This window comes from Echiichthys vipera, assembly GCF_963691815.1.
Source record: "Echiichthys vipera genome assembly, chromosome: 2".
NCBI lineage: Eukaryota > Metazoa > Chordata > Actinopteri > Perciformes > Trachinidae > Echiichthys > Echiichthys vipera.
In genome coordinates, this window is record NC_139827.1 from 9556360 (window position 1) to 9577696 (window position 21337).

A 21337-nucleotide genomic window follows, 5' to 3' on the forward strand; every position below is an offset into this window, starting at 1 on the left:
CGGGGAAGGCAGCCTGAGGGTCTAACATGAGATATGACCCCACGGACAGAATAATGCATTGTTATGAGGGAGGGAAGAGGGCCAATAATGCTAAAGTAAAGGGTCTAAAGAAGCTTCACAAGCCCCAAAATCTACTTGATTTCAACACACTTACGATCTTGACTCGGTGTCCCGGCGTGGCCGTGATGTCCCAGGTGCACTCCTTACGGCTGGGATACTTGTCTGGCCAGTTAGGGCTGCTCAGGGTCCCACTGGGGCTGTGGATCTTATGCTCGCACTCAGCTGAACACACACAGAAACACGCAAGCACACACACAGAGGAAGTTAAAATCATGACTGCACAGGAAAAGGTCAGAGGAAATGGAAAGGGAACAGGAAGGAGAGTAACGGGAGAACCAAAAGAGTGAAAAGATTTCAAAGAAACACATCCTGATGACAAGTTCAGTGTGAATTTCACATGGATGCATGCACGCATGCTTTAAACAAACACACCGATACAGTCAGCCTTCTGTACTTTGTATGGACGGACTACAGCACTTACAAGATATCTCTGTAAGTACAAGTCATCCATTAACTACAATATTTAAGGAGGAAATTAATGGATGTCATTTGAACCTTGAATGCGAGCTATATTTATAGAAGCAAAAAAATCCATAATATGGATCCAATGCAGAGAAAGGATATGTTTGTGTTTGTAGTTACATGCAGACTGTTTTTCCTACAAAACACAGCACTCATTGCAAACACTGCTATCTAAAATCAAAGCACTTGGTGATGTTTAGGAATCCTAAAAACACAAGATGTGTAAGATTGGATCCTTAACATGTAATTATAGAGCTTTAAACTGTTCCACACATGTTTTTATTCCCAGGCCACGGTTACAAGATTGTTAATGCATCCAGCACATTTAAGATTCAGGATGAGTTCAGAAATCAGTGACATATAAAAGGAAGAGAGGTGGAGAAACATGAATTCAGATGCTTCGATGCGTTGCACGAGGGGTCACTGAATGAATAGATGAGTATGAAAATGATGCGTAAGCTGTGGCTTTTTTCCAGATTGCTACTTCATAGTAAGGTTGTCCAATAAATCGATACTACGATACTTTTCAAAACAACGGGTTTCAAAACAATACTATTCAACATTCAACCCTATTAAACAGTAACGAAGCTACTCAAAAAAGCAGATCTACGGTCAGATTTTGGATGGATGCACAAATGAAACACCCGTGAAGAAAATCAACTGTGTTGGTGTTCAGTGACTTTTTCTGTACCAAAACTGTGTGCAGGATGTTAATTAAAAAAAACAAAAAGTAGTTGGTATCAAAAGAGTTATTGAATATCTTGTATTGTAGTTTAAAAGTTTAGTACCAGGACATCTTTCCTCTACAATGCTACAGAAACAGGTAAATGGTCTGTTTGTACAGCATTTTTCAGGCAGGTGCAAGTCTCCAGTCTTTCAGAGTAAATCTCAAATCCTACACGACCAGTGACCAGTGTTTGAAAGCATTTCGGGGCCAATTTGATTTATTCATGGACGAAAAAATATCCCTGACACCTTCAGCTTTGGCCACATCGCTCCTCTAAAATCTTACAGAAACAGTTACTCAGTAGCCAATTTTATGTTTGTATTTAATTATGACTGCACATTAATAAATACTTGTGTAAATGCACCAGAGTAAGCTAAAAGTATATCTTTAATCAACAGTCAACAGCTCCGTGTTAGTTTCTCCCAGGCTGATGATAACTGACTGTCTGATTTTAACGCTAACAACCGTGTAGCACCTCTTTCTGGTTAAAAGTTTCATAAGGCTTTGCTCCTGAGTTTGTATCAGTTAAAAAAACATCCACAGCAGCCCTCACAGTCACACATGGCATTTGTGTGTGTGCGTTGTGAGTTAAATGAATGGCTTAATGAAGGAGATGAGAGGCAGGAGGCATGCACAAGACAACAGGATGTGTTCCAGAGTGACAGTTTTTATTTAGAGTCAGACAAACTGAACCCATGTACAGGATGAGAAGGACTGATTCACAAGAACAATGTATAGATGAGAGTCTTCTAACAGGCATTATTAAATACAGACGTCATATTCCACACACACTAGTGTTACGGAAGACACTCGCACCTTTAAAAAAAGCTACTGACACGATACAGATTTAAGCTCTGACAATGAATTGCGCCATAACCGCAAACTATCTTTTCACATGATCATGTTATTGTTGGTAACAGGAAATATAATAGTTCAAAATGCCACAGCATCATAATATTAACAGTAATTAAATAACCCAAAAGTTTCAAGTTCAACAGATGTCTTCCTTTGATGAAAAAGATTAAACGGGATCCTTTAGACCGTTAAAAAAATTACAGGTTCTTGGTTTTTTTGTCTTTCTTTTCTTTTCCACTGCTGGTGTCTCACAGTATCACACACTTCCAGCAGGTGTCTACTATCTATTAATCCGACATGTTAACAGCACTTTGGGCCCTCCAAAAATCCATCTCCACATCTTGAAACTTTCACACGCACTTACTGTATGTATGTGCGTAACCACACACACACAGACACGCTGTGTAGTGGGAATATGGATTTACATGACTCTGCAAGGTTACTGGGTCAAGCTGGTCTAATGCACACATAAACACACACACACACACACACACACAGAACACACACACACACACACACACACACACACACACAGGAAGGCAGCACTACATGTGAAGCTTTCAAGCGCCCAGATGTTTGAAACACGAGTGTTTTTATGAGCAGCACAGGGAGCCTTTAGTGAGGTGAGTATGTGTGTGTTGATGTGGTGTGTGTGCACATGTTCAAAAGTTCAACTTCAAAGAACTGAGTATAGTATGTCAATTCAACAGTTCTGTGTGTGTGTGTGTGTGTGTGTGTGTGTGTGTGTGTGTGTGTGTGTGTGTGTGTGTGTGTGTGTGTGTGTGTGTGTGTTTGTGTGTGCACAGGGGAATGTGCTAATAGCTTTTAATAAATAATGTTTTCTGTCAAACTGAAAGCCTTTCCCCTCTCCGCGTCTGTTTCTCACACACAAACACAAACACACATCACAGCCTGAGTGACTTGCAGGAAAAGCTGTTTCTGTAGTTCAAGTTCAAGTCCAGTTTCAAGTCTTTCAGAGTACGCTTTTAAGACAGTCCGGACTCCTGGACCGTGGACCAGTACCTTGTCACAAACAAATGCTGTATTCAAATTTTACAGCATTTACATGATCATGATTAATTATTACCTTCAACTAGGTGCGCTCAAGTCTTGAGTCCTTTAGTGTAATTCTAAGTCAAGTCTCATGTCTTTAAGAGTCCGTCTCAAGTCTTGAGTCCTTTAGTGCAAGTCCGAGTGAAGTGTCAGTGAGCAGAGTTGTAGTGACAAAAAACCAGGGTTGTCTTTAAGTTTTCTGGGACCAGTCCAGATCGATTCAAGTCATTTAAGACAAGTTTGGGTCAGAGTAACTTTCAAGTCCTTTGGGGCAAATCAAGCAAGTCTTTCAAATAAAATCTCAAATTCTTTTAGTGAACGTCTAAGTCAAGCGAGTTATTTGAGACAAGCCCAGTCAAGTCTCCTTCAGAGAAAGTCTCAAGGTCTAAAGGGCTGGTCCAAGTTAGGTCCCAGTGAGCAGAACAACAGTGACCAGCAACAGGACAAGTGACCTTTGTAACTTAATGTGACACATGCCCACATTTTTAGCCTTGAGTCTACAGCTCTGCTTGCAGGCTCCAAGTCTGGAAATCCAACTGTTTATGTGTGTAAAGAAAATAGCGTCCTCAAATGGAAAAGACCAGTCTGTTGTCATGAGGACTCTGATGTGGATGAACAAAATAAGGGCTGTATGATGGACGATGGCTGTTCTTGTGAATGAACACATGCTTGTGTGAATGTGGCAGCACGTGCATGTGCCCTCCGACGCTTTTGTGCCAGTGTGTGTGCTGATGTGAATGTGCGTGAAACCCACCTTCCTTACAGTCATGTTTGTTCTCATGCAGTACAAAGCCATGGCGACACTGACAAACGTAAGAGCCCACTGTGTTGATGCACTCGTGCTGGCAGCCGCCGTTGTCCTTGCTGCACTCATCTTTGTCTGTGAGAGATACACATGCAACACATCACTCATGTGGACAGAGCAAAAAAATAAAAACGTGATGGAGGGAAGCCAGAGGTCAAGCAGGGGAGGGGAGTTGAAAGATGAGACCTTAAGGGAGGGGAGGAGAGTCTCTGAAAAAGAGAAAGTGATGATAAGAAAAGGAGTGAGGAGCAGACGGCAGGGAAAAGGCAGTGATACAAGGATAAGACCAGATGGAAATCAAATCAAACTAGGAAGGTAAAAAAAAGTACAGTATAAATAAGAGAAGGTGACAAATAAAGACAAACATAAGCATTAATATCCAGTAATCATGCTAGGCAAACATGATCACTCATACCAACTGTAAGACTGCAAGATCATTATTTAGCTGTAAGTTTTTATAACAGAGCTGAGAGTTACAGAGATGATTAATAGACAGTAATAGAACCCCCACAAAACAGCTTTACTTGGCACAGCAGGCCTGACAAGCTCTTCTTTTAATATTTCTTGAACCAAACACAGGAGAGCAAAAGTGTAATGAATGGACGAAACAGCGTGTTTGTCGGCTCTAACGTAAGCTGCACACTGACAACACAGTAGTAACCGAGTGTTACATCATTTTATGAGGTAAAGACAGGATTTTTGTGGGGTTTCATGAATATATCCCTGACACATCCACTGCTTAATATAACCCACTGTGTGGAAGCTGGACCTGGATGCTACTACCGTGTATCATGAGTGTTAGCTGCTCTGCCCGGCACTTTATTGGATTTGGGAAAGTTTACGCTACATTACATAAGACTGTGTTACTTTTGCCAAACTCACAGGTTAATCCACATCCCTAAAGCCTTTTCTCTTGAAAAAGGGAAAAAATAACTTAATAAGTTTAAAGTAAATCTTGCTTACAACAGAAAAACAATGCTGCACCTCTATTTTAATGTAATCTATGTACATTAGTTAGTGAGGACGCTGACTCTTTGTTGCCTTTAGCCTCGGTACATTAACATATACCTGTTTATACCAGTCTTAACAGTTAGTCAGTTAGTTAGTCAGTTTTAACAGTCTACTGCATGTTTACATTGTTTACATCATATACACCCGTTCACATGTCTGCTTACATCTGATACATGCATGTCTTTCTACATCTCACGCCGACGATGTTCTCCGTATCTAACTCTGTGACTGGATTCTAACCTGTACTAACACACTAACATCCTGACACTTATTCTTCTCTTACACTTTATTCTTGTTGTTAGGTTAAAATGTTTTTGTATAGTTGCACTGTCGTTATTTGCTGCTCTGTGTGCCCTGAATTGCCCCCCGGGGACAAATAAAGTTTTTTGAATTGAATTTGAATTGAATTGAATTGAATATACGTATATACAACATGCTTTTAGTTATCAAATGCATATTTAACATCCTTTACATGGTTCTTGTAAGTATTTAGTTGTGGATGTGTGAAATCAGGAAATCATTGTTTCAAGAATGATTAAGACATTGAGGGGTAAATCTACTATTATCATTGTGAATGCACATGTGCCGGGCTGGAATAGAAAGCGTGACAGGAGTAGCAGCAGTAACTAAGACAGACATGGGGTTAGTGAAGGGTGAGTTACAGTAAGTAGAGCCATCGCAGCTTTAAATATTGCTTTTTTCGAAATATTTGAAACATATACAGATTTACAGAATTAATGTTAGAAGTAAGGTAAAGTGTAATAAAAGAAATCATGAGCAAAAGTTAAAGTTAAAGCATCAAAGGACAACTACAAAGGGTTAAGTTAGTGACGTGCGTGCGTTCTGTAGAACTGTCTTTGTGTTGCCCTTGGGGTTCAGGGTTATGGTTGCTCTGTGGTCAAACCCGACCTTGGCTCTGAAACGTCTCTGATCGTAACAGCTGTTTTCAGATCAGCTGTGCTCTCCCGGAGCCAGACCGCTGCTGCTAAATCAGCCTGATGTGTTCACTCAGCCGACTGGAGAGAAACTGTAAAAATGTGACGAGAGCTTCTGTCATCACGTCTAGATCTTGTGAGCCTCGGGTCATAAATTGGGAAAGACACAGGAGACCTACTTCTCTGTGATTGTTCGTCACCACGGTGCATGGTAGGTAACTTAAAGGGGCTGTACTCGACATTCAGCGACTTTGGTTTTTGACCGGATTAAACATTTAAACCATGGGTGTCAAACTGATCCAGTAAAGGGCCGTGTGGCTGCAGGTTTTCATTCCAACCAAGCAAGAACACACCTGACTCGACTGACTCAATCACCTGAACTGTCTTCATTTGTTGGACCAGGTGTGTTTTTGATTGGTTGGAATGAAAACCTGCAGCCACACGGCCCTTTACTGGATCAATTTGACACCCATGCTTTAAACGTTTCAAGGATTTGTGCTAAGCTAAGCTAAGCTAACCGGCTGATGGCTGGAGCTTCAAATTTACCCTAGAGACGTGAGAGTGGTATCATCTAACTCTGCAAGAAAAGCGAATATGCTTACAATACTACCCAAAATGTTTAACTATTCCTTTCACAAACATTTTTTCCCACTTTGTTTTGGCGTTAAAGCTTTAAAGGTCACATATGCTAATTTTCAGGTTTATATTTGTATTTTGGGTTTCTGCTAGAACACATTTACATGCTTTAATGTTAAAAAAACATTAATTTTCTCATATTGTCTGCAGCGGAGGAATGACTGTAATGGCACCGTAGCGGGAGTTTCAACCTATATGTAGTGTAGTTGAGACATCTCAACCGCACAGAAGTCCTAAAGGCACAGTTCCTGAATACCGGCTGTGTGCATTTTTCTGTGGATTGGACATTTTAATACTTTCCCAGTATTTATATAGCACCTCAACCTGCTTTATGACAGCAAAATCTCACTTTTTGCAATAAGGGACCTTTAAGGTTTTTGAACTTTGACTCCACACTGTCTGATAGTATCGTACGCATTCTGGATCGGCTTGTCATACCTCTTCAGAGAAGCTATATGATGTTTACAGTGAGTGAAATATTCAAACCTAGCTTTCATTTGTAATTGTCTACACTATTTCCAGATGTCTTGTCAAAATGTTTTAGATAGATTCACTCTGAATGCAGCCAGACATATTTGGTATGTCTGGAGATTAAGTTCTCCACAAGAACTTGAAATGAAAGTTGTCTGTCAACTTGAAGAATGTGTTGGCTGCATGAGTTTATAATGACTGGCAGGGAGCTGCTTGTTAAGAGGTTAAAAGATTTGAATATATGTAGCCTGAAAACAAAAATTGAAAGGGCACAACTGATGTGTGTCCTCGCTCATTTTCTCTCCCTCATCCTTTAATTTGTGGCTTCTTAAAACCAGACGGCTTCTCCTCAGTGTGACAAAGCCCTTTTTAGTGAAGCTCAACACTGGAGGATCACAGGGAAGGAATGGGGAAAGACTCGCTCTGCTCAATCAGCAATGGTGTCAGAGACGGAAACAGACAGAGGTGGGGATTTTCAGCTGTCCGCACAGAAAGACAAAGCATGTAGAAGGGAGAGTGTGTGAGAGTGGAGTGTGTATGTGACGGTAAGTGAGAGACAGACTCCTCTAAAGAGATGTGAGATTAGACACAGACGCCGAGTCTCACCTCAACTCAAGAGCTTGTGAATCAAACTAGATCTGCTTTTAATGAAACCACTAAATCCTCCTATCCCTGTGTGTGTGCGCCTGTGTGTGTGTGTGTGTGTGTGTGTGTGTGTGCCTGTGTGTGTGTGCCTGTGTGCCTGTGTGTGTGTGTGCACGTGTGTGTGTGTGTGTGTGTGTGTGTGTGTGTGTGTGTGTGTGTGTGTGTGTGTGTGTGTGTGTGTGTGTGTGTGTGTGTGCGCGTGTGCGCGTGTGTGTGTGTGTTTTTCTGATGTGGTATTACGGTGCTATTGTGGGCTCAGTCTCACCCTATCACAGGCTAAGAAGCTTTGCGGTTGATGCTACACAGCGTTCATTGTAGCTTTCTTCAGGTCAAGCACACAATGTCCACGTGCACACACACAAACACACACACACACACACACACAGACACACACGTGCACACTCACATGGATTAGTAGTGTGTGGGAGGCCGAAGGGACCTCCCTAAAGCTGATGGATCTTTGCCAACCAAAAGCTTCTGACAATAGAAGAGCCACTCGCACAGCAACTCCTAACACACGCACATGTTAGTAATTTCACTGTGAGACGCTCCACTGAGCACCTTAACTTCCAGGTGTTGAGCAGGTAGTTTCATTTTGACGAGTTCATCCAGCTGACAGCTTCACTTCCGCTGATGGAGGAGGAAGCAGCTGACACATTACACCGAAGTTTCCTGCTGGATTAGTTTAGTCATTTCCCTTTCAGTTACTGTAAATGTTAGAGTCAGAAAAGAGAATCTTTTCTTCAGGACAACTTCCTAAAATTGTTATTATCTAGTGTTAACATGCAACAAATCCATCCCTGCAAGGGCGAGCCGAGGGTATTTGTTGTGCTTTTACAGGGAAGCATATCTGTGTCCCAATTCCATACTACCTACTAATTCTTTCCAGTATGTGAAGGGAAAGTAACAAAATTAAGCAATAATATGCATACGTACTACGTTAACTTGATTCTTCAGTGTGGTGCTAGTGACACTTTTGTCCGATGACGCAATGCACAACTGAGAAGACGGACTTTCTCACAGCTCCAACAAATTAAAACTAAATTTGATTTAATTTAATTAGAAATAACAATAAATAGTGGGCTGTTTCTGGAACATATCAGAAAATTAAATAATGATGTTTCTATTTGGGAGAAATTTGAAACTGGCATCCATGGTGCTCATCACTATACATATTTTATATACATAAATCTATCTAACACCATGGAAAATGTATGCAAAACCATGTGAAATAATCAAACTGATATTCAGAGCACTGAACTGTGTAACTCTTCATATGTTTAAATCAAAACTTCACTTATATTTTAGTTTTTAGTTTGCAGCATAATAACGATAAATAATAATAATATTATAAAACGAATCATAGAATAACGATATTATCATTATTCTGCTGAACGTTGTAAAATATTAATATTGAATCGTATTCATATGATCAGTACTATTCATATGTTGCATGGAACTGGGACAGCGCACATGTTTCCCTCTGGAGGAGAATGGATAAAGCAATGATCCACGCCATTAAAACAGGATCCATCCATTCCCTCGTCACGCGGTAGACCGGAGCCAATCAGAGATTCCGATTGTGAGGTCATGTTACCTCTGACCTTTGATGGGGTTGCCAGCTTGTTGTTGAAATGGCCACGGGTGGGAGAGCGGCCGCGCTTTATGTCCTGGCATGACTCAAACACAATCATACGCTCTTGACACAGAGCCAGCCTGTCTGAGGGGAGAGAGGGCAGAGCGCAGGGTGGGTGTGCAGGAGGCCTGAGAGCCGCTGGAGGCTCGGGAGACACAGCATGACAGACAGACATGGCACATGTAGACAGGCAGAAAAACAGAGGGGTGTGCACACAAAACATATGGATATTTCCACAAATACTAAAACCATGCAAGCATACACACATATATAAACACACACACAGTGAAGGCAGGACAGACGAATCAGGAATGGAGACTTCGGTTTGCGTTCCATCTTCCACCCGCTTTAACTGTTTTTTGATGTTCAACCATGACAAAGGTCTTTCTCTAACCTTTCCTTAGTGTTTTAGTTGTCTAAACGTAACCATTTGAACTATTTGGTATTCACTATGGATGGATTTTGTGGGTATAATTAATTAACAAAGTAGAATCAAATAAATCAAATCAACAAAACACTGACAATTTACATCAGTTCTCAACTCTAACTTTTTAAAGTAGTTGCGAGGCTGGAAACCTGCCGAAACTGAACGTATGGTTGCCATTTTTCTATTCACCTTATATTTTGAGTAATTAGATTAAATATACTATGCAGTTATACATCAGCTTAATAAAGAAAATGTGACATAAATAAAATGTCCTGTTTTTTGTTAAGGTTCATCTGGTTCTTTGTCAGTTAAATCAATTTGGACATTCGCTTGTCGGGTTAGTTGAACTTTTCTCCCCGTATTCAACAACTCCATCTGCTTCGCCCTTGTTTCTAAAACAAACACCTGTGCGCACTCAACTTATTGACCAACGCACATGAAATGTTGTCATGTGCAGTTGTCTAGTTATGCTTCTGACTGTCACAGCAATATCTAAATATCACTGATGCAACACATTTTTAAAAAAGGGTTTATATATTTGGGTGAAGGTTCAGCTGTTTGCTGCCACTGATGTCAAACAAAGAGAGGAATTGGTTGCCAATTTCTTAAACAACTTGCCAATGGACACCTGGAAACTGTTACTGTTAAGTCCTGTTACATTCAAAAACAGATTCCAGATTCATCGAGTATCAATGTTGTTATACGCATGGAAATAGCCTGCAGGTAAAAATGGTTAGCTAGACTCCAGGGAAACACTGGAAGAGCTCTCACATTTTATTTCATTACGATGAACTTCAGCCATGAGCCAGTTCACGCTGAAATTAAAGTATCAAAATATCCACATGAGAGGCTTTTAAAACCGCTCCTGCAGCATGACTAAATTCTTCATCGTCCATCTACATGTTCCAAACTAAATAAAGTTCTCTGCCCACTTCTGACAAACACACTCATGCACACACGCACACAGGTGTAACACGTGTCTTACCTGAGAAGAAGTGAGCCTTGAAGCCTTTCTTGGAGACGGTATTGTCAGACTTGAACTCAATCCTCATGTTGTTGTATTGAGAGGTGATGACCTCAGGGACCTCAGTGCCGCAGTATTTACCATGCAGCTTAGAGTCAGATGAAAGGCCGCTGCGCACCTCCACGTAGTCGTATTTACACACCTGAACACAAATAAACCTCTTGTAACACTAATCCACAAGGTGGCTACTATGGTTAGCATCTCCCTTTTTTTAGCCACACTCACAAACAAACACACACTCACCTCATTTCCCTCGAGCTCGAAGGCCTCAAACTGCATGGAGATGCGGTACTGAGTGGGAGCGACCACCTGCCACACACAGTTCTTGTTTGGCGGATACTCTTTAGGCCAACCAGGAGTGCTGATGGTCCCGTTCAACTTAGAGAGAAGACCGCCACACGCCGCTGGAAAGACACAAACAATTCAGACACAGACACACACACGAACACGTGTCTATGGAAATTATATATGTGTGCACACGTTTTAGGAGCCACAAGGACAGAATTGCCTTGAAAAAGAAGGAGTTTTTGAGCTTGAATGAGTTTTAATTTACAGTATATCGTGGTGGGATTCCCCTGATGCTGCCAAACCACATTGTGCATTAGCAGACGGTGGTGACTCTGGTAAACGTGCTGCTTTTTAAAGTTGTTAATAACTGCGTTCCAGGCTGCAACCTGACAATATGTAACATGTAGGGAACAGAGATATCATATTTAAGTGGCTGGTTTTGTGTGATGAGACTGCCACATTCTTTGATCTACTCAGTTGATGTTACTCAGGAAGGATTTTATTTCCCATATAATGCAGTTAAGGATGCAAACTCTGCTTCTACTGATGACGCCACTGGCAATATTCTTTTCATAAGAGTCACCGGATTCAGCTCAAAGGAAGAGTGAAACGTACATGGAAAGTCATTATGTTTGTTCATTTCGAAGGAAAGTAGGTAACGTGAGCCAATGGAAGTCACTAACAAGACACCATAAAACATGTAGAGTTCGCCGCAGCATTTTCCTCACACCATAATTCAATTTCTCACAGTTATTTCTTGTTCCGCTGGGCTTTTTCTCCTTTTTGGGGTGAGCATAGTGAACTGAGCCCAAACTGTAATTGTGTATACAGACCACAGATGTTTTATATAGTTTTTTAAATCCACTCTCTGAATGGTTTCCCACATAATAATTGACTGGGGATGCCCAAGTCACTACTGCTCTTCAAAGAAATACAGCAAAGCCACATTTTGAATTTATTACCAGTAAAGCTTTTTCTCTGTCTGCCTCAGAAGTGGTCTGCTCAGTTGTTTCAGTATGTGGGTCATTATGGGTAGTTAATCTATTTCGTGGGATTGAACGACCTTCACAGCATTTGCGGCACTGGGGCAGCGAGGCATGTGGCTTTGTGTCAGAAAGATGTTTTTTCCTGTTGATGGAGGCCGTTCAGATGTTTTTGACTCATATCCTACTGAAACACACAGCTACATACAAAGGAATGCACTTACAAACATGAAGTAAGCAAACACACACACGCACAGGTGCACACAGACATACACACACACACACACACACACACACACACACACACACAGTTACCTTCACAGCTTTTCTTGTCGGGAGCTAGTTCGTAGCCCGGGTCACAGGCACACTTGAAGCTTCCAAGAGTGTTTACACACCTCTGTTCACATCCACCATTGTCTGGCTTGGCACACTCATCCTCCTCTGAAAAACACACACGTCAGCGCACAGATATTTTCACGCACATAAAGAACGCGTTGGTTAAAAAGCCATGTGAGGAAACACCATCAACTGACACACACACACCTTTGAAAAAGTTAGCAGCAAAGCCGGCCTTGTTAACCGTCCCGTCTGAGACAAACTTCATCCACAGTGTGTGCGAGGTGGAGCGCACGTCTTCAGGTTTATCGTAGCCACAGAATCGACCAATCAGAGGGCTCGTCTCCAGAGGGCCGTCTCGGACCTCCAGGTAGTCATAAGCACAGCTGTCGTGCCTCTCGATCTGCAAAAACAATGAGGTGGGATCACGCAAACACATGGTGAGATACACAACACCGCTGTGAATGTCAACATCTGTCCTGCCAACCGTATATCTCAGCAAAACCTGTTACAGAAAGTGTGTAATCTTTTTACGGGCCGGATCTTGTTTGTGTAGTTTTAGCCAATAAAAGTGTCGGAGACTTGAGCGATTTTAAAAGCGGTTGATCTTCGCTCCTGTGCAACAGTGACCTTTGACATTACAAGAGTGAAGTGAGGTAGGGGACAGATTGAGTCATTTAGCACACTGACATTTTTACAGCACTACACTAATCCTCAACTGCTTTGCGCACACAGACACTCACACACACACACACACACACACACACACACACACACACACACACTAACACACCACTACCATTATTAACTTCCGAGCAGCATGAAATCTGACCCAGACATTCCTGAGCACACACAGACACACACACACACACAGGTGTGGGAGCGAGGGAGACAGAGAGAGATAAACACACACGCACGCAAACACACACACACACACACACACACACACAGACTAACACACACCTCGAAGGCCTGGAAGCTGAGTCCAACGTTGTATCCCTCGGACACGGTGATCCTCCACACACACTCTTTAGAGGGTCTGTAGTCATCAGGATAGTTGGGAGACTGAATCTGTCCTGAGTCCTTGGTGATTTCCCCTCCACAGATCGCTGCACAGGACAGACATTCAGACAGACAGACAGACAGACAGACAGGACAGGTTAGCATTAACTGCACCGACCAACAACACCTGAAACAGGTTTATGTATGAATTATTCATAATTCTTCTTCCAAAAGTCACAGTCACTCATGTACAGTGGTTTTACAATCTGTGTATTTACTTGAATATTTGTGTTTTTACGGTCGAGCAGTTACCTTCATAAATAGCGGCGAAGCCTTTTCCCACCCAGTTGCTGCTGCTGCGGAACTCAATCCACATCCTGCTGTCAGTGGAGATCAAGACGTCAGGAACTTTATCTCCACAAAACCTGCCTGTGACAAACACACACATAGAGACAAACTGTAAGAATTATAACTTGTGTTGTCCCATGATTGCTCATGAAATATAACCAATGAAATGTGATGTGAAACACATGCATTAGAGCTATGGACGGGCCCAAAACATAAGGCCCGACCCAACATGAACCTGAATAGTTTCTGTCCATGACCGAACCCGAACCCAACAGCAGTTTTAGGCCTGAGCCAGATTAAAAACCCAGATTTCCGCTGCTTTTATAATCCATGCATGTAAATTGATTAGATATCCAGGAAATGTGTGCAAACCAGACCCTATTCAAGCCCAGGGGAAATTTTGAGAATTTACAGCCTGGCCTGGACCATACCCGACGGGTTGGCCTGATTGGGCCCGATATAGCCTGGGTATACCAATGCTGTCTTGCGCATGATTTAATTTTGCCCTGCTTGGCAGCCTGAATTCCATGGATCAGAAATTCGCCAATCACAGAACAAGGAGGGACAGTAAGACGATGACGACGGCGAGGCGACACACCGAAGCTTCTTCTTCCTCGTCGAATTTCTGTCGCTCTACATAGGTCATCTGGTATAATGGACATGAATGGCTATGAGCTACGTACAGATGCATTTGATGGACATTTGTAGCACCCAATAAATGGCTCTGGGCAATTATAAGCCACGCCTCAAATCCGAGAAAATGACTGGGTGGTTCCCAGACCAAGTCTTCTTGAGATTTGGTCGCATAAGCCAGGCTAGACCCAATGGGGTTCAGGCAGAGAATCAAAGCTCTAGCATGCATACACATTGCCGCTCTAATCTTACCGAGCAGTGGAGCTTTCCTCCAGTATCCATCCCGAACCTCAATGTAGTCGTACCAACACAAACTGCTTTTATACAGATCCATTGTGGTAAAGTTGAGAACGATCTGGAGGAGGAGAAGTAAATATTTAACATATATGATACAGATGTTTACACAATCAGTTGTTTGAATGAGAAAGTTGGTTTGTTTTCCTTAAACAACAGTAGAAAGCCCATGTTACACAAAATGCCTCGTTATTTATGTTCTCTAACCTTCGTTCTGCAACCTTCACTCACACGGACAAATCATGTATGTCATTTCTCAGACCCACACACTGTCTTTGGTCAAAGTGATTGAACGTTTTTGCACGCTCTTGGTGTGAGTTACAGAATCCCCTTTAACTGGAGTGTTTATTAGCATGGACGATGACAACAACAAAAGCTTATTAAGGACTATTTGACCACTGAATGCACTTTTACTGAACACTGCTAATTCAGTGTTTCATGGTGTTTGCTGTTTGTTTCTTTTATGCGATTGTTTGTTTGAACTTTTTGGCTATGTTGAATCTGTTGTTTGCTCTTTTATGTGAAACTTTTTATGCTGATGTCTTGGCCTTGTTAAAGAAATTCTGACTGTGCGTTCCAACACCCGTACTACCATACTATTTAGTATGCAAGAGGTTAGCGCCAATACATAGTGCGTCAAAGGTAGAATGCCAAGAATACCAGGATACAGTACAGAAGCCAGCATGCTTTTCTGGTTAGTCCGACCCACAATGCTTTGCACAGCATATATGAGCCAAAGGGTCAAAGTTCGAGGCGCAATGTGATGAAGAGGTAGTATGTCCCAATTGTAGGTATACTGCATTATTTTTTTGTCTTTTTACCTTATGATTCTGTCAATTTTATTTTATTTTAATTAGCCATTTCTGTGTGTGTGTGTGTGTGTGTGTGTGTGTGTGTGTGTGTGTGTGTGTGTGTGTGTGTGTGCGTGTGTTTGTGTGAGCGTGCGCGTGCGTGTGTGTGAATACCTTTTCTCCGGGCGTAACAGATATTCTCCAGACGCAGTGTGTGTAGGAAGGGTATCCGTTAGGGTAACCAGGAGACGAGAAGTTGCCCGTTGACTCTTGGAGCGTCTCTCCGCATGCTGCAACACACACACAGATGGAGTTACATTTTTGTGGTGAGTCCTGCTGTTATGCGTAATCCTTTCAGCTGTGTACCAATACTTATGATTGGTACATCACTGAAGGACACATGGCTCACATATCTATTATTATCTTCAGTCTTTCACTGCCAGTTTACCAAAAATAAATATACTACAGAGTGTTTTGTCCAAACAACAGCCTCATTCTATTGTATCTGATCGGTCCAGATGTATTTCTGATTCAGAAAACAGTAGAGGAATTAAAATCTTCCTTCCTTACAAACTTCATGTTGTCTTTGGCTTGTTTAAGTTTTGCATGTTGGAGGCTGCAGCGGTCCTGTGTGTATCAGTGCACAATGTGAGGTCGGACCAAAGTCATTAAGCCTCGTCACCACTTAGCAGAATTAAACAGAGTTGTTTACAGGAAGTTAACAAGACTGACAGCCATTTCATTTATCACAATGAGGACCATCAAAGAAAATGATCACAGCTGGATGGGATTTCATGGAAAATTATGAGACAATATTGCTCTCTTCCTCCTTCATTCTGAGATTAACTCCGTCGCTCCCTCTCAAAAGGAGGTTAGCCAAATGTGCCCCTCCTATCCCATCATGCATGCTGTTTTCCCCCACAATGCCCTGGGGCGCTGTTCATCTGTCAGTGAATATGGTATCACTCAAATATGACCTTATACGGTTGAAGTTGTGTCTACTTCCAGCTGGGACACACTAACACAGTCTTGTTCTGGCTCCAGTATCAAAGTGGATTTAGAAGAATAACATAGATACTGTGATATATGTGGAGGTATTAATATTAACCAACAAAATGAACGCCATACTTGAACATTGTAAGATAAATTTGATTTTAACAGAACAGAATGAGTCAAAATGAATAGACACAGACGCAAAAAACACAAATCTAATAGAACAGAATGGTGACAAATAAGATTTAATCTGTTTGTCTCAGACACAGTTCATCGTGCGTACATGATGACCTAAAGCATGAACCTGTCCTGGGGGTGTGAGTGTGTGTGTCGGCCAAAAAGAGATGGCAGCATTTGTGATTGTAAACTATTGCGACATTACCGCACAGCTCGGCTTGAGAGCATATCCAGATCACGCAACAAACGTGCAACAGGGACCAGAACAGCACGGGTGTGCGTAAAAGGCGATGGGAAGAGCGTGTGCGATGTGAGACCCAAAACAGAGAGGGAAGCGTCACATGAAAAAAACAAATTACTCAACTTCACCTCTGTGCATTGGGGAATGGAGGGGCGCGCACATTTGACGCCAAAGTTACGAGCAGATAAACAGAGGTCATCGTTCGTTTCTTGGCTAGAGCGAAGGAACACACACACACACGCACACACACACACACAAACACACATACACACTGTGGTGTCATAGTAAATATATCAGTACCTGGACATCTATACAGCTTCCTTGCCTGTGCAATGTCTCCTTTACTGAGCCTGGTCCGCTGGCCGATAGCAGGCCGGACCCCGTTTTCATCTCTGGATGGAAGGATGGTGTCGAGGAACATCCCTCTTCAGGAAGGAAAAGAGAGATTTTACACACATCATGCTCTGATTTAAACAATATAACTTCTCTTCTAAGAGCAAATAATGATCGCCACACCAGTGTTGTGTTTTGTGTTTTCTTCTAATGTGCAAATTGGAGCTGAGTGGGGAATAAGAGGGGTTATGAGAGTAGGTAGTGCTCTCCCTGCCAAAGATCTGGCTGATTTCAGATGGTGGAGAAAACATGGGAAGAGATTTTACTACGCTGAAAAGTTTCCATTAGTTTTACTGCGCTGGTACAAAGTTAGTGTCCTGTTGCTGTAAACGTCTTCCCAAGTCCGATCAGAACTCAGATACTTTAAATAAGTGGCTTTTTGTAGCACATCATTTTGTTTATTTGGACTTTTTTCTGTTTTCCCTTTTTTGCGGACTGATGGATAACTTCGGCGCTTCATGTCATCTTCAGTCATCAGTTTAAACGTCCAGCAGTTACAATTGAATTCATTTCAACACTGCTACAACTTAAAACAGAGGTGCCTGACTCAGACATAGGTTTGTACGTAATCTGACATGTTATTTGTCGACCCTCAAGACTTAGCAAGTCACTGACATGTGGGCGGGAGTCCACTAAGTTCACTGTGTGCACACGTGGGGCAGTTTCTTTTAAAAAAATTTAACATGTTGCATCAAGCCTTTACTTGCCCTAGGTAATGAAAGTTGGTCAGGGTATATTTAACTATCAGCTCCACACTAAAGAACATCAACCTCAAGAAACCATCGAGGTCACTGTGTCAGAAAATCACAGAGCAGACTTTAACCTTAAGAAAAATCTGTTTTGGCAGATTTAACACAAGTTAAGAGATGAGATTGTGCCGCTGGTTACCGTGAGAAGGTGTTTCTGGCATAGTGCATGATGCTATCAAAATCATATGGCTCCCCGAGAGAGTTGACCTCCCCTGGCTCCATCTTGAGGAAGTTATACTCCTGGCCTGGGAAGCACACAGACAAATACACACACATTTTCACACATGCAAGGACGGCAGCGTTAGAAGGTCTTTATCAACAAACATAGTGTAACCATAAACGCATAAACTTATATTTAAACAACACTTAACACACAAAGCATAATTTAAAATACTTCCAATAGAGCAGGTGGAGAGCTCTGATGTTTCTAAATAAAAACTTGGGTCAAGTCTGATTCACTGCTGTGTCATTTGATTTAACACTTGTCAGATTGCGTTGCGGTGCAGAGAAGTGTGTCGGAGGAAGAGACATTCTGGGGGTCGAGGTGACTTCACAGTCATTAAAAGCCTCATTCACACTCATACAGGGTCGGATTTAAACACACACACACACACACACACACACACACACACACACACGTTGTCCATGAACGTCCTTGCTTGCCTCCAGCTTGAAACGGCCCTGAATGATTCAAACAGAGACCCATGGTGGATTGTGGGTACTGAGTCTCACCTGGTTGGATGTTATCGCGGATGATGGTCACGTGATCGTCACGGTCAGGCCGCGTGTGCTCGTGCCAGAAGCCAATGACGTGGCCCAGTTCGTGCACCACGATGCCAAACTTGTCACAGTTCTTGCCTATGGAGATAGCCTGGGGCCCGTTGCCACGACGACCCACATAGGAACAACACCTAATAAGGATTAGTAGGAAGTTGATAGCAGGGAGATAGGCGGATGAGCAGTGCTGAATGAACACACACACACACACACACACACACACACACACATGCACACACACACACGCACACACACACACACACACACACACACACACATACACAGTCTTTTCAGGAGTTCCTGCTCTGTAAAACGTCCACCAGAGGGAAAGCATCAGGATTTATTTACATGCAACGCTCCGATAACGCTGCAGTTTCATAACCCAATGTGAATAAGCTGTGTGAATTCACATATCACGGCTCACAAAAAAAGCACACACCCTCATTCTTTTTTTCTGGTTAGCTGAGACGGCCGTGCCAGGCTAACAAATCTGATTAAAGTTATCCAGCGAGCTGATTGCAGGGTAAGGATCAGGAGTCATTGGAGTAGATGGAGTCCTTTCTCCCAGCATTTGCAGCTCTAGTATCAGCACTTCACCCACAACAGGTGCCACAAATGCACTGTTGTTCTATTATCAAACATTACTAATTTTTCTGCATTGCTCTCTCTCTCTCTCTCTCTGTTTGTCTCTGTCACACATCCAAGCAGCAGGGTATTTATACATCAGATTAAAGTGTCTAATCTCTGATGCAGGCAGCCAATCACAGAGCACGAGACAACTGGCATCATCTGTTAACACGCAGAGCTTTCTCTCATTAGAATGGCATTTACATATAAAAATCAAGCATATTTCAAGATGAACCTCATTAGAACCTGTGTCTGTTGTAGCTTTCATTGTGCAATTAAAGAGACAAGCACGCACATCCAAAGGAAGTTTTTAAAGTGTTGGACCAAACAAGAAGAAGATTAAGTAAAACAGCAGAATCTGCACTGTTACTTTGTTCAGACAAAACATTAACGTTCAGTGCAACATTTTGATAAAATATAAATTGGAGAGCAACGAAACAGCATGCAGATGACCGCAGACTATTCTTTCCCTTATTATTGTTGTTCAGTCCACAGAAGTTCTATTAAAGTTTTGCTATTGGTATCGTACTCTTGGCGATACAGTACGATACTAGAGTTTCCATATCAACACCAAAATACCAAAACTGTTATAAGATATCAAGGTTTCCAAAGATATAAAATATGTCTGAATGCTGCTCAATGCAAAAAGACATCTGATTGGTTCTTCTGGACAACCAAAATTAACAGTAATATAAAATAGAACTAGAATTACTGCCTTGCAGTTGTATGCCTCCGCTAACCAGTCAAGTTGCAGTTTACGTCCAGACTGACGTAATACATGTAGTGGAGACTTCGAAAGGAATTTAATGAAAGGTATTAAGTATATTTTTTTACGTGGATGCTTCACCCACATCTCCAACCCGGCAGCACTGAAGATCTTTACAATCTCCACAGTGTCAAGATTAGTGTCACCAATTCACTATCCGACGCTCTGTCTTAGCTTCTGTTCCTGAGTTATAGCGTTGAATGATGGACAGAAACATTATAATTTCACACTGAAGCTGACCTTTGACCTTTTTTTATATTAAATGTCATCACTTCATCCTTCCATCCAATTAGACCTTGGATGAAATGTCCCCATAAGTCGCGCAGGGATTCTCAAGTCATGGACATACTGCATTTTGTGAGGTCACGGTGACCTTTGATCTTAAAATCTAATCAGTTCATGTTCACATTTGTGCTAAAGCAGTGATGACCGTGTGAAGACATTCCTGCGTACCTACGTATGTATGCATGGACATACAGACAGTTAAACCTGAGCTGTTGCCGGCATGGTGGCATGAAAAACACAGCAAATCCTCTATTTGATAAGCTGGAACCAGTGAATATGTGTTTATGTTTGCTAAATGAATCACTTATCACAATTGATGTCAGTTAATTTACAGTTGGTCATTGAATCAATTATCATTTCAATATCCTACACATGTCACTCTTTCAACCATCTTCAAAACAAGAGTTTGCAGAGATAGACCCTGACGTCCTCGTCCAAGTGCCCCCACTGTTCAAACACACTATGACCCCACCGTGCTGCCACTCGCTAGAACAAAGCTCTTCTGCAGCGTATGAACAAAAAAACTGCATAAACATACAAAAACTGAAAGTGAGCAGCGTGATTGGTGGGATGGGGAAACAGCAGCAGGACAGGAAGGAAAATGGAGCCATTGTTGAGTGACCGTATCGTCTCTCGCTGTGACAAGGTCACGACTGAACTCTAGGTACACACTCACACACAAGCATACACACACAAAGAGATTCACCAAACTCACCCGCAGGGTCTGTAGGTGAACACAATGTAGCTTTCCTCATCTGTCTTCTCAATGAATGTAACGCACGTCTGTTTCTCCCAGTGACGCATGGCCTGCTTAAACATGGCCCTCTGACTACCTGAAACGCACATT

General features: G+C 42.1%; 1 protein-coding gene across 2 annotated transcripts in view; it reads right to left on the reverse strand.

The window, feature by feature from the left end:
• The window catches only part of tll1 (tolloid-like 1), a 46313-nt gene that overhangs the window by 5257 nt on the left and 19719 nt on the right, over positions 1-21337 (reverse strand). For both annotated transcript variants that reach the window (XM_083930959.1, XM_083930958.1), the window contains exons 5-18: positions 21206-21323; positions 18768-18946; positions 18175-18280; positions 17194-17318; positions 15657-15772; positions 14650-14752; positions 13729-13845; positions 13378-13523; positions 12622-12817; positions 12394-12519; positions 11051-11211; positions 10769-10949; positions 3972-4097; positions 155-282 (exon numbers count right to left, since the gene is read on the reverse strand). In XM_083930959.1, the coding sequence (XP_083787085.1) occupies positions 155-282; positions 3972-4097; positions 10769-10949; positions 11051-11211; positions 12394-12519; positions 12622-12817; positions 13378-13523; positions 13729-13845; positions 14650-14752; positions 15657-15772; positions 17194-17318; positions 18175-18280; positions 18768-18946; positions 21206-21323 (1928 nt within the window). The remainder of the gene's footprint in view (positions 1-154; positions 283-3971; positions 4098-10768; positions 10950-11050; positions 11212-12393; positions 12520-12621; positions 12818-13377; positions 13524-13728; positions 13846-14649; positions 14753-15656; positions 15773-17193; positions 17319-18174; positions 18281-18767; positions 18947-21205; positions 21324-21337) is intronic.